Source organism: Marmota flaviventris, chromosome 18, assembly GCF_047511675.1.
Source record: "Marmota flaviventris isolate mMarFla1 chromosome 18, mMarFla1.hap1, whole genome shotgun sequence".
In the NCBI taxonomy this organism is placed as follows: Eukaryota; Metazoa; Chordata; class Mammalia; order Rodentia; family Sciuridae; genus Marmota; species Marmota flaviventris.
In genome coordinates this window covers 10,314,174-10,325,442 of record NC_092515.1, presented here as the reverse complement: position 1 = coordinate 10,325,442, position 11,269 = coordinate 10,314,174, and the positions used below count along the sequence as shown (strand labels likewise).

The 11,269-nt window shown below is 50.2% G+C and overlaps 1 protein-coding gene across 1 annotated transcript in view; it reads right to left on the bottom strand.

Moving 5' to 3' along the window:
- Positions 1–240: 240 nt before the first annotated feature.
- Positions 241–11,269, bottom strand: part of LOC114101001 (optic atrophy 3 protein) — a 36,148-nt gene continuing 25,119 nt past the window's right edge. The window contains exon 2 of the mRNA XM_027945889.2: positions 241–3,290. Coding sequence (XP_027801690.1) covers positions 2,887–3,290 — 404 coding nt within the window. The 3' untranslated portion in view covers positions 241–2,886. The remainder of the gene's footprint in view (positions 3,291–11,269) is intronic.

The following is an 11,269-nucleotide window of genomic DNA, read 5'->3' as shown; positions in this document are numbered from 1 at the left end:
GGAGAGAAAAGTCGCACCTGTCCCCCCACTGGATTTGAGCCCCATGAAGGTGGGATTGGGGCTGTTTCAGTCACCACCGTGACCCCAGGGTGGGGCAGAACAGGGTGGGACATACGGAGGGCAATTCAGTGGAACATTCCGAAATGAGAGAATAAATGAAGTACATTTTTTTTAAAGGTTAACAGGGATTTTTTAAAAAATATATTAAAAAAGGATGCATCAACTTGAGGACCAGCCAGCTCCATAAATATATTTATTCTAACCTTCTCCCCACATCTCAAGATCGCAGCCAGCAGGAAACCAGAGCCCAGAACCACCTTTTGGCCTCAGGCGTTTTGAGGGGGTTCTGTGCACTTCCACACTCTGATCCCACCCCCCACAGGACCCACCACCACAGTGGGGAAGCTGCCCACACCGGCCACCTGTCGGGACATGTCAGGCCAAGTTTGAAGGCTCCAGCTCAACCAGGGCCAGGAGCTGGGGCTCAGGCCTGGACTGCCCAAATGAACATCCCACCTTCACCTCTTCTCTGCCTGGGTGACCTGAACAGGTGACTTTCCCTCTCTGTGCCTTGGTTTCCTCATCAATGACATGGGGATCACCCAAAGCACTTAGAACGCTGCCGGCATCTACCCAGAGCTTGGCGCACTTGACCAGCTGTGATAACAACTGTGCTTACTAACACCAGGGGGAGCCCAGAGCCCCTGGCCTCCACCAAGATGTCGGGCGGGTGGACCTGCAGGGGCCTCCTTCACTGGCTCCACAGCCACCCCTCCCCGCAGCACCCTCTGCCCTGGCCTTCTCCCCATCTGTTCACATACCTAGGCCTCTCCCAGCTTTAAAGGGACCTACCCCCTCGGCTTCCTCCACACCAGCTGCTCCCCCTTTTCTAGAAGGAATCAAACTTGGTCTCAGAACCCCCATGGTTTGGTCTTCTATTGGGGCAGCTCTGCATCCAGGTGGTTTCTACTCCCCTGGCAAAGTGGGAAGAGGGAGGCCAGTCCCGCCCTTCGCACCGTGCCCTGGAGCTGCGTGGCAGTGGGCACAGTGGGCAAACCTGCCCTATTCACTGCAGGCTGAGATCTTGGGTGTAATCTAGGGCTGCTCTGAGAGGGGATGGCAGGTCCCCAGTGCCTCTGGGTAAAGGCGTCTCCCCTCCTCTGCCCAGTAACCTATCATCCTCCTCCTCCTCCACCTGGAGCAGCTGCAGTCAGGTCACCTGGGCCCGAGAGCACAGAGGCTTTTCCCTCCCTTGGGTTCTGCCCACTCCTGGGGCAGCTGGTTCCTCCTGGGTTGGGGCACTTAGACAAATCTCTTTGCTTCCCCTGGGCCTCAGTGTCCCCAGGTGGGGACGAGCTCATACGACGACTCCTGGTCCCCTTCCCACCAGAAACTTCCCAGCTTCTCTCCTAATGTTAACGAGCTTTGGGCTCATTCTGGAGATCTGCGGTTCTGGGATGCATCTTTAAGATGCCACCTTCACAGGGCGTGGGGGTGTCCTAACTAGGCAGTCACACAGAATGCTGATGGCTCTCTGGGTGTGAACTGGGAAAAGAGAAGCCGAGCGGTAAAGGAAGCTGCTGGGCTGTTCCTCTCACCCGGTGGGGAGGCCATAGGACCCAGGAGGTTGTAGGTTCTTCATGAATCTTGGGATGGGGAAGCATAACTGATTAGATGGTGGGCCCCCAAAAGATAAGTACATGGCCTAGAACTTGTGGATGGGACCCCGTCTGGGAGAAGGGTCTTTATAGGTATGATTAAGTTAAGGGTCTTGAAGAGAGATCATCCTGGATTCAGGGTGGGCCCTAAATTCAGCTAACGGGTGTCCTTACTGGGAGGAGAAGGCCATAGGACACAGAGGCAGAAGCCAGGAGGAGGAGCATGGCTCCACCACACCTTGAATTCCGGCTTCCAGAACTGTGACAGAACACGCTCCTGAGGTTTAAAGCCATCACATTCCTAAGTGTGTTCCGGTGTCCTGGGAAACTCAAAATAGAGGCGAGACCACCTGGCAGTCTTGTCCAGCAGGACAGAGAGTCCTGGGGCCCTGAGGCAGGAGAGTCCTGACCCAGGGGCTGTGGAGCAGCCCAGGGACAGCGGGAGCAGATGGGGACCTGCAGAGCTAATCCTTGGTGGGAGAGGCTCCTGAGGAATGCTGTGGGGAAGATGGGGGAGGGCACAGGACTCAGCCCAAGGCCAGGGACTTTGAGGACAGGGAGGGTGGCAGGTTAAGACTGAAAGGCAGAACCCCAGCCAGGATCACATTCTCCACGATGGAAAGGACATCTTGGGGACTCTGCAGAGAAGAAAGACCCTGCAGAGCCATGACAGTGGGTTAGTGGGTTGTGCCACAGACTAATGGATGAGGGTTCTGTTGGAAGGTTCAGGATCAAGCCGAGGTGAAAGGCAAGCCCAGCTGTAGCTGACCTTCTAGGTGGGGGGAGAGAAAGCCGTGCAGTTCCCCACTGTGGTCGGTACCAACTGACAAGGGGCAAGGGGGTTCCTCTGCTGATCAAGTACCTGGGGGATAAGATAATGACAAGATGATTCCGCTTAAGCTCAGGTTCCATTTTTTCTTTTGCCAGAACAGTACAGCCACGGCTGCTGGCCAAGGCCCTGTGTGTAGGCTGGGGTGGTTTGAGTGGGGATGAACAGTGTGGACGGTAGCAGTGTTAAAGGCTGGAGGGGCTCCATAGGAACGCTTCACTCGCTGGGGGCTGGTCCCAGGGGAAGGTTCCACCGTCTGGTCAGTGGGAGTGACCAGATGCCAAGTTGCATTAAGATCCTGGTGGTTTCCCGGGGGGCCAGCTCAGGCAGAGTTGGTGCAGGGAGAAGGCCAAGGTGGGGCACACATGGCCACATCCAAGTTCAGGTTTCCACAGCCTCCTACATCTTGGACGAAGACACTGCCTGGGGCGCCACTGCCTGGGTCGCCGGCCTTGCAAGCTGGGCCCGCACCTCCCTCACTTCGGCCCGCAGCTCTTCCAGGGCGGCCAGCGGCGGCGCCACCTGCACCTGCGCCTGCAGCGCCTCCAGTGTCAGGGCCAGGCGGCCCACCTCGTCCTGCAGCGCGTTCCAGGCTGCTTGCTGCTCCTCCTCCTTGTGGCGCTGCTGCATCTGGTGTCGCCAGTACTCCAGTACCAGGCAGCCTCCGCCCACGATGAAGATGGTGGCTTCGCCCAGCAGCTCCGCGCCCAGCTCCGCAGCCGCCTCCTCATTCAGCGGCTTGATGACTGTGCCCCGGAAGCCCATGATGCGCATCTTGGTCCGCATCTCCACCCAGTGGTACACTGCGGGGGAAGAGAGGCGTCAGGAGGCTGGGGGCCCTGCAAGCTCCGCCCCTCGGGTGTTGGGTTTGGAGCCACCCCGACCCGCGGCCAGAGAAGCCTGCAGTGGGGGCGCGGGGCGCCTTCCCTGGGTCACTGAGGGATGGCAAAGTCACCTGGCCTGGGGTGACCCGAGGGCATCTTTTTAAAGTACAATAAGATTCCCGCAGGGAAAGAGACCCTGCCCCGAGGGAGGTTCTGAGGGAGATGCCACGCCCCTGGAGGGTCACCCGGAGCTCCCAAAGCACCCAGAACAAGCAATGGGCGGATGCTGAGCTCCCTTGGCCCTTCCCTTAAGCCGCTGTGCTGTTCTCACCGGGCTGTTCTCTCTGGGCACTGCCGCCCCACCATTTCCCAGGAAGTTTCCCCCCTCCCTTATCTTCCCCAAATGCAGAGTTGCGGCTGCTGAGGCTGCACGGGGGACCTCCTGACTCCCAAGGAAGGCCAGTTGAAATGTGGGAGTGGATGCTAAGGTGCCTTTGCGGGATAACCAGTCCTTTTTGCCAGTGGCTCCAGTCCTAGACTGTCATCAGCCCTGAAGGTGGAGCTGCCTTATGAGCTCTTCGTGAGGTTTTGGCACACATCGCGGAACGAGCTCAGGTGGAGTGGCGCCGGGTTGCCTGGCTGAGTCTTTAGGAGAGAACATTCTCAGCACCTGTGCTTTTAAAACCAAAGCAGAATTGATGTTGACTTTGCCTCGCTCCTGCAATAATGAATATTCATCCAAGGGTACAGGTAATGATGTCACCGAGCCCTGTCTAGCTTCTCTGGAGACTCCTTTCCAACATATATTACCTTTTTATTTTTCAGACAGGGTCTGGCTATGCTGCCTCAGCTGATCTTGACTTCCTGGGCTCAATAGATCTTCCTGCCTCAGTCTCCCGAGTGGCTGGGACTACAAGAACTTGACACTGCAATCACCTTTTATTCTTCTTCCCCGCCCCCCAGATGGGGGTTTCCCTAAGGTGCCCAGCTGGCTTGTTGGAACTCAGGATCCTCCTGCCACAGCCTCCCAAGTAGCTGGAATTTCAGGAGGACACCACCAGGATCATTCATTTTTATTTTGTGGTTGGGGATTCAACCCAGGGGTTCTCTACTACTGAGATACATTCCCAGCCCTTTTATTATTTATTGATTGGCCTAGACAGAGGTTTATTTAAGAAAGTAGATACACATTCAAGGGAGAATGTGGGCTGTCTCGAGAATGAGAAGCTTTGTTTTTTATTTTGAGACAGGATCTCACTAAATTACCCAGGCTGGTCTGGAAATTGTGGTCCTTTGCACAAGTTGCTAAGATGACAGGCATGTGCCACCATGCCCAGCTACATTTTTCTTTTTTAAATTTCTTTTTAGTTGTAGGTGGACAGAACACCTTTATTTATTTACTTTTTTATGTGGTGCTGAGGATTGACTCACACATGGTAGGCAAGCGCTCTACCACTGAGCCACAAACTCAGCCCCTACATTTTCCTTTTGATGTTTAATAATTACTCATGAAAATGTATAACAACATGAATGTTTTAAGAAACTGTGTACTAGTAATAATTAAATTCACTCAGTCCAGAAGAAAATATGGTAGCATTTAGAACCTATAGTCACAGGAAATTAAAATGAAAATTTCTGCATACAATTTGATTGCTGATATGATTAGATGAAATTCTGTGGGGATGAGAACTGGAAATTCAAGCTTCAAGGGCCAAAAAAGAATGTAAAATTTCAAACTGCAAAAGAGGCGCTTGTTCTTTTTAATGGTATTTTGTAAATTCATTTTATTTTGTAAACTGGACGTTGATAGGCGCCAAATCACTAGAGTCTGTGGATTGCAACAGAGTCAGATGAAAGATGCAGCCGCTCTGCTTGACGGTGTCAGCAGTTACACAAAGAAACAGCACCTCCACACTGCGCAGACCACTGACAGACTGACTGCCGGGGCACCCGGGCACTCTACTACTGAGCTACATTTCCAGCTCTTTTTATTTTGAGACAGGACTTCCCAAGTTGCCCAGGCTGCCTTGAACTTTCGATCCTCCTGCCTCATCGGGCTCAGTTTTCATTGTCAACTTTATCAGGCACCAGAAGGTCCATGCTACTCCCCTGTCCTCACAGGGGCAGGTCAGCAGGAGGACTGGACATTCTGCTGGAGCTGAGGTGAGGTCCCAGGAGCAGAAGGCTGGGAGGGGCCCTGCTGGTCACTGAGTGAGTGCACATGGACGGTACTAACTTACTATGTCTCTGCTTAATGCATAAATGGATCCCTGTCCCAGTCTTGCCTCCTGCAAGTGTCCTGCCCGTAGCAGGCAGAAGAACTGGTTAAAAAACAAAGAAACCCTCCTCCATTTTTTTTTTTTGCTAATAAAAGCGACACCCTACATGAAAACAAAGTACTCAAACTATAAAATGTGAAGCCACCCACATCCTTAGGCCCACATCAGACTTACCCCACCACGGCCCTAACCTGCACAGGCGCCCAGCATCATCTCCCTGACATCAGGTAGTAGGTGCCTGCTACTTGTCTTGCCTGAGTCTTTCTACCTGAAGCCGGCTTGAATTCACATGGTCATTTTCTCTTGGTCCTCCAGCCCACTCTAAAAGAGAGGCACTTGGTCCCAAGGCAGCCTGTCCTCCTCTGCCTCCTGTTTTACAGGTGATTTGCGCCTGTTTTATTCCTGCATAATATTATTAGTATTGTTTTTTGGTACTAGAGATTGAACCCAGCTCCTCATGCGTGCTAGGAAAGAATATACCCCTGAACTGTCCCCAGCCTTTTTTATTTCTGAGGCAGAGTCTTGCTAAGTTGCCCAGGCTGATCTCGAACTTGCGATCTTCCTGCCTCAGCCTCCTGAGTAGCTGGGATGACAGGTGTGCCCACTGTGTCCAGCTAGTTTTCAATATTCTTTTCACTGTCTCCCTGGGCTCCTGACATGGTCAGGAAGGAAACCCACAGCTCTTCCCCTATCCCAGACCCTGGCCTGCCCCCAGGCCTGATCATCCTCACATATTATCAGGCTTGACCACACGGGCTGCGGGGTGGTTAAGACGAGGTCCCTTATACTCTGCACAATCTGCCCTCTGTCAAATCCAAAAAATGAAAACAACACACACCAACTCTTCAGTGTGGGTGACTAAGTGAGAGAGGAGGCTCTGTGATGCAGCTCCCAGAACTTTTGGTCTTGTTCTATGTGTGTCCGTGTCCGTGTGTGTGTGTGTGTGTGTGTGTGTGTGTGTAACTAGGGCACAGTCAGAGGCTGACAGCATGGGCCGAGATTTTATTTTTTTGGTACTGGGGATTGAACTCAGGGGTGCTTTGCCACTGAGCTACATCCTCAGCTCTTTTTATTTTTGAGACAGGGTTTCGCTGTGTTGCCCAGGCTGGCCTTGAACTTGCAATCCTTCTGCCTTGGCTTCCTGAGTAGCTGGGATTAGAAGCATGTACTACCACGCCTGGCAAACTTTAAAAAAATTTTTTAATTAATTAATTTATTCTAATTAGGTAGACATGACAGTAGATTTTGATTTTGATTCATTGTACACAACTGCAGCACAACTTTTCATTTCTCTGGTTGTACACAATGTAGTGTTGCTCCATACGTGCATTCATACATGTACCTAGGGCTGACTTTTCAACTGAGAAATTATATATAAAAAATTCACACTGGCTTCATGGTACATACCTGTAAACTCAGAAATCTGAGACCCTTTCTCAAAATAAAAAATAAAAAGGGGTGAGGATGTAGCTGAGAGGTAGAGAGCACTTGGGTCAAATGCATCACTAGTATCAAGGGAGAAAACTCACTGGCCGTCAGGTCAGCTCCATGGTATTTTACATTTGTGCAAGCTAGGAGTTCTCCACAGGGGTGACTTTGCTCCCTGTCTGTCCCCTCCCACACAGAGACACTGACAAGTCAGTGTCAGTTTTGGTTGTAAGGAGCAGGACTGCTACAAAACCCAGCTCTAGCTCAGTAGACAGTACCGGGTCCCACGGACTGCAGCCACTGACATTCTCCACAGGCAGTGTCTGAGGCCTCCAGGGTGCTGTCGATCTTTTTAACCTCAGCATTTTGAGGGGTATATAATGACATCTTGTTGTGGTGTCCTTTCCTTTTTTTTTTTTTTTTTGGATATCAGGTATTGAACCCAGGGGCCACATCCCAAGCCCTTTTTATTTTCTATTTTGAGACAGGGTCTTGCTAAGTTGCTTAGGGCCTTGCTAAACGGCTGAGGCTGGCTTTGAACCTGCCATCCTCTTGCCTGAGCCTCTGGATTATAGGCAGGCCTCACCATGTAGGGCTGGACATTCTTAATAACACTACTGCGTCTTAGAGTCCATGGGGTAACACTCCCACTTCTCCAGGTCTTCCTTAGTTCCTCTCGGCAGTATTTTGTGGTATTGGAATTAAGAGTTCTTTCATATCTTTTATCCAATTTATTCCTACATATTTTGAGGTTTTGATGCTGTGAATGACACTTTAAAATTAATTTTCCAGTTGCTTATTAACAATGTATATCAATACAATTGATTTTTATATATTGATCTTGTATCCAGCAACCTTGCTAAAATCACTTGAGTTTGTTTTCAGATTCTTTTGCTTCTTCACATACGTAATCATGTCATTAGTCAATAACCAACTGACTTCTTTTCCAATCTTTGTGTGCTTAATTAATTAATTTTTTGCGTAATCACACTGGCTAAAACCTCCAGGACAGTACTGACTAGAAGGGGACCCTTGTCTTACCCCAGCACTGGACAAAGTGTTTGTAAGGGTTTGTAAGAGTTGATCATGAGCAGGTGGTAAACTCTATCAGCCACTTTTCCTGTATAAAATGGCTTTTCTCCTTTATGCTATTCCTGAGGCCAATTAATCTTTAAAACAACCTTGCAGTTTTAGAATAAATTCCACTAGGACATAATGGATTACCCTTGTTTTATATTGCTGGATTTTATTTGCTAATATTTTTGTCTAGGATACTGATAGACCCAACCTGATCTTTTCTTAAAATTGGGAGCCATCTCGTAACAAAGCCATGATAAGATAATTTTGGCTTTACTATAAATTACTGCAAATTCTGAACCTGCTTGGAATGCCTGCCCGTGCCTTGAACTCACCCATGCCTGGCTCTCTGACCAGACAGCAGCCCTCTCTGAAACTTTAGTGACGCCTCACAAATCTTGACCTACCTGGGCCAGATAACGACCCTCTCTGAGGCTCTAATGGCCTTCATAAATTCTGATGTTGGGGCCAGCAAAAATGTAAACTACCATTAGTGTGATGCTCGTCAGAGTTCTGTTATCTGTAACCCCCCCTTTAGAAAGCTGGGCTGCAGGAAAGCTGCTGCTGCTGTCTTGTTCCCTCGGTTTTAGGTGGGAGAGACAGCCTGGCCGGTCGAAATAATAGCTTGCTTTAATTTGATTTTAATTGGAGTCAGTGGTCTTTTCTTGCGTCCCGGTCTAACAGAACCCATATTCATGACAGAGAGACTTTGGCCTAAAATTTCCCTGTCTTATAATGGCTTTGTGAGGTTTTGATATCAATATTCTACCGGATGTTTTTACCGAAAGGAGTTTGGGCAATATTATCATTTCTTTCCTAAATGTCTAGAAGAATTCACCAGTGAGGCCATCTGGGCCTGTAGGTGTCTTTACAGAAAGGTTTTTAGTTATGGATTCAATGTCTCTAACAAGTATATGACTATTGAGATGTCCTTTTTCTTTCTTTCTTTTTTTTTTTTTTTGTGTGTGGGGGGGTAGCAGGGATTGAACTCAGAGGTACTCAACCACTGAACCACATCCCCAGCCCTATTGTGAATTTTATTTAGAGACAGGGTCTTACTGAGTTGCTTAGGGGCTCCCTAAATGCTGAGGCTGGCTTGAATTTGTGATCTTCCTGCCTCAGCCTCCCAAGCCCCTGGGATCACAGGTGTGCGTCACTGTGCCTGGCTCAAGATTTCCTATTTCTTCTTGTATCAATACTTTGTTTTTCCATGAAATTGGTCATTTCCTCTACGTTGCCAAATTTACTAGCTAAATTGTTCATAATGTTCTTGTTATCCTAAAGTTGGGATTTGTCCTGATGTTTCATTTTTCATTCCTTTCTAGGAAATTTGTATTTTCCTTTCCCCCCTCAATTGATATTGATCTTTTTTCCTTTTTAAATTTTTTGTTTTAGTTGTCTATGGACCTTTATTTAATTTATTGATACATGGTGCTGAGAATCAAACCTGGTGCCTCACACATGCTAGGCAGGTGGTCTGCCACTGAGCAGACCTTTTCATTTTACCGGCTTCCTCTGCTGCACACCTGCTCATTCCTCTCTGTCCTTCAGTGGCACAGCTCAGGTGTTTCTCCCTCAGGAAGCTCCCCCTCACCTCCCTCTGGGATCCCTTAGCCCTGTGTCTACACCCCAGCCCTTCTACCCCTGGGCATCCCTGGTGACAGCTCTGCCTCCCTCACTGAGCCACACACTTTGCAAGGACTGGGCCAACTGTCCTGTCCACCTCTGCCTGGGACACCCTTCCTCTACTTCTCTTCTCCTGTCTTGTCCCAATTCATCTTTCAGATCCCAGCTGGACTGCCCCTCTCCCAGGCAGCCCTCCCTGAACCCCAGGCTGGGTCAGACACATCTTCAAGGCGCCCAAAGCTTCTGGGCTTCCCTCTCCCGACACTGACTATTCTGGTTAAATTGGTTTTTAAACACAGATCCAGTGTCTTCCTCTCCAATAATTATAGAAACGTTCCAGCTAGAGCTGCCATTTGCCAAGAGGCAGGTTTCGCTGTTTCAGGTTCCCTCAGGCCTCGCTGGCGAATTCTCCCTGCTCTCCAGGCAGCACCTCCGTCAACTCCCGGACAAGGGCTGTGGGCTCAGGAAGGGCAGGTTCCCGGAGACGCCCCGCTTGGGAACCGGCTGAGAAGGCACTAGGGAAACGTCTAAGGAATGAATGGCTCCTATTTCCTTCGTTCCTCAAATTTACTGTACTGGATGCTATTATAAGCATTGCAATCCCGTGTAACATTCCTGACTGTTACTAATTTTACACCTTTACTGCCTAATGCCTATCCTGCCTGAGGACTGAAAGAATACTGCTTTCCCCAGGAGCTGAGGACTAACAGGTGGCTTTCCCAAGGCACACGGCAGTACCTGCTGTCTTAGTTAGCTTTCTTGTCACTGTGACCAAAAGACCTGACAAGAATAATGCAGAGGAGGAGAAGTTCATTTTGGCTCAGGGTTTCAGAGGCTCATCCAGGGCTGGCTGACTCCACAGCTCTGGGCCTGAGGTGACGCAGACACGGCAGAGGGCGTGCGGAAGGAAAACAGCTCAGGACATGACATCCAGGATGCAGAGAGGAAGGTCTGCTCAAGAGGGACAAAATTTAGACCCCAGAGACATGCCCGCAGTGCCTACATCCTGCAGCCACATCCTACCTGCTGGCAGTTTCCCAGTTCATCCACTCAAGTGGATTAATCCACTGCTGGGCTACAGTTCTCATACTGATCATTTACCCCTGAACGTTCTTGCATTGTCTCAGATCCACATCCACATCCATGCCTCATACCTCACCTCACATCCACACTGCGACACCTGCCCAGGCTGTTCACCCACGCTATGGTCACTCTGCTGGGACTTTTATCCTACCATGTCACGGCCGCTCCTTCACCTCCTGCCTGTGTACCCAAAGAAAAAAGTCTCACTGACCGTCAAGTCCAAGTGTTGCCACGTGGCCATGGGCACAGTGCTGCCCCTCTCAGCCCTCTTTCCTCCTCTCTAGGATGAGGGTCCTCCCGCCCACCTGATGGCACTGCGGAGGGACTGCCCGGGAGCCCAGGGTCCTGCACAAACCTTGGTTCAGGCCAAGAGTCACACATGGCAGAAGGACTTTGCAGACACAGACCTAGACCCCAATCTTGGTTCTGTCACTTCCTGGGTGTGTAAACTGAGCCCCGGGAAAC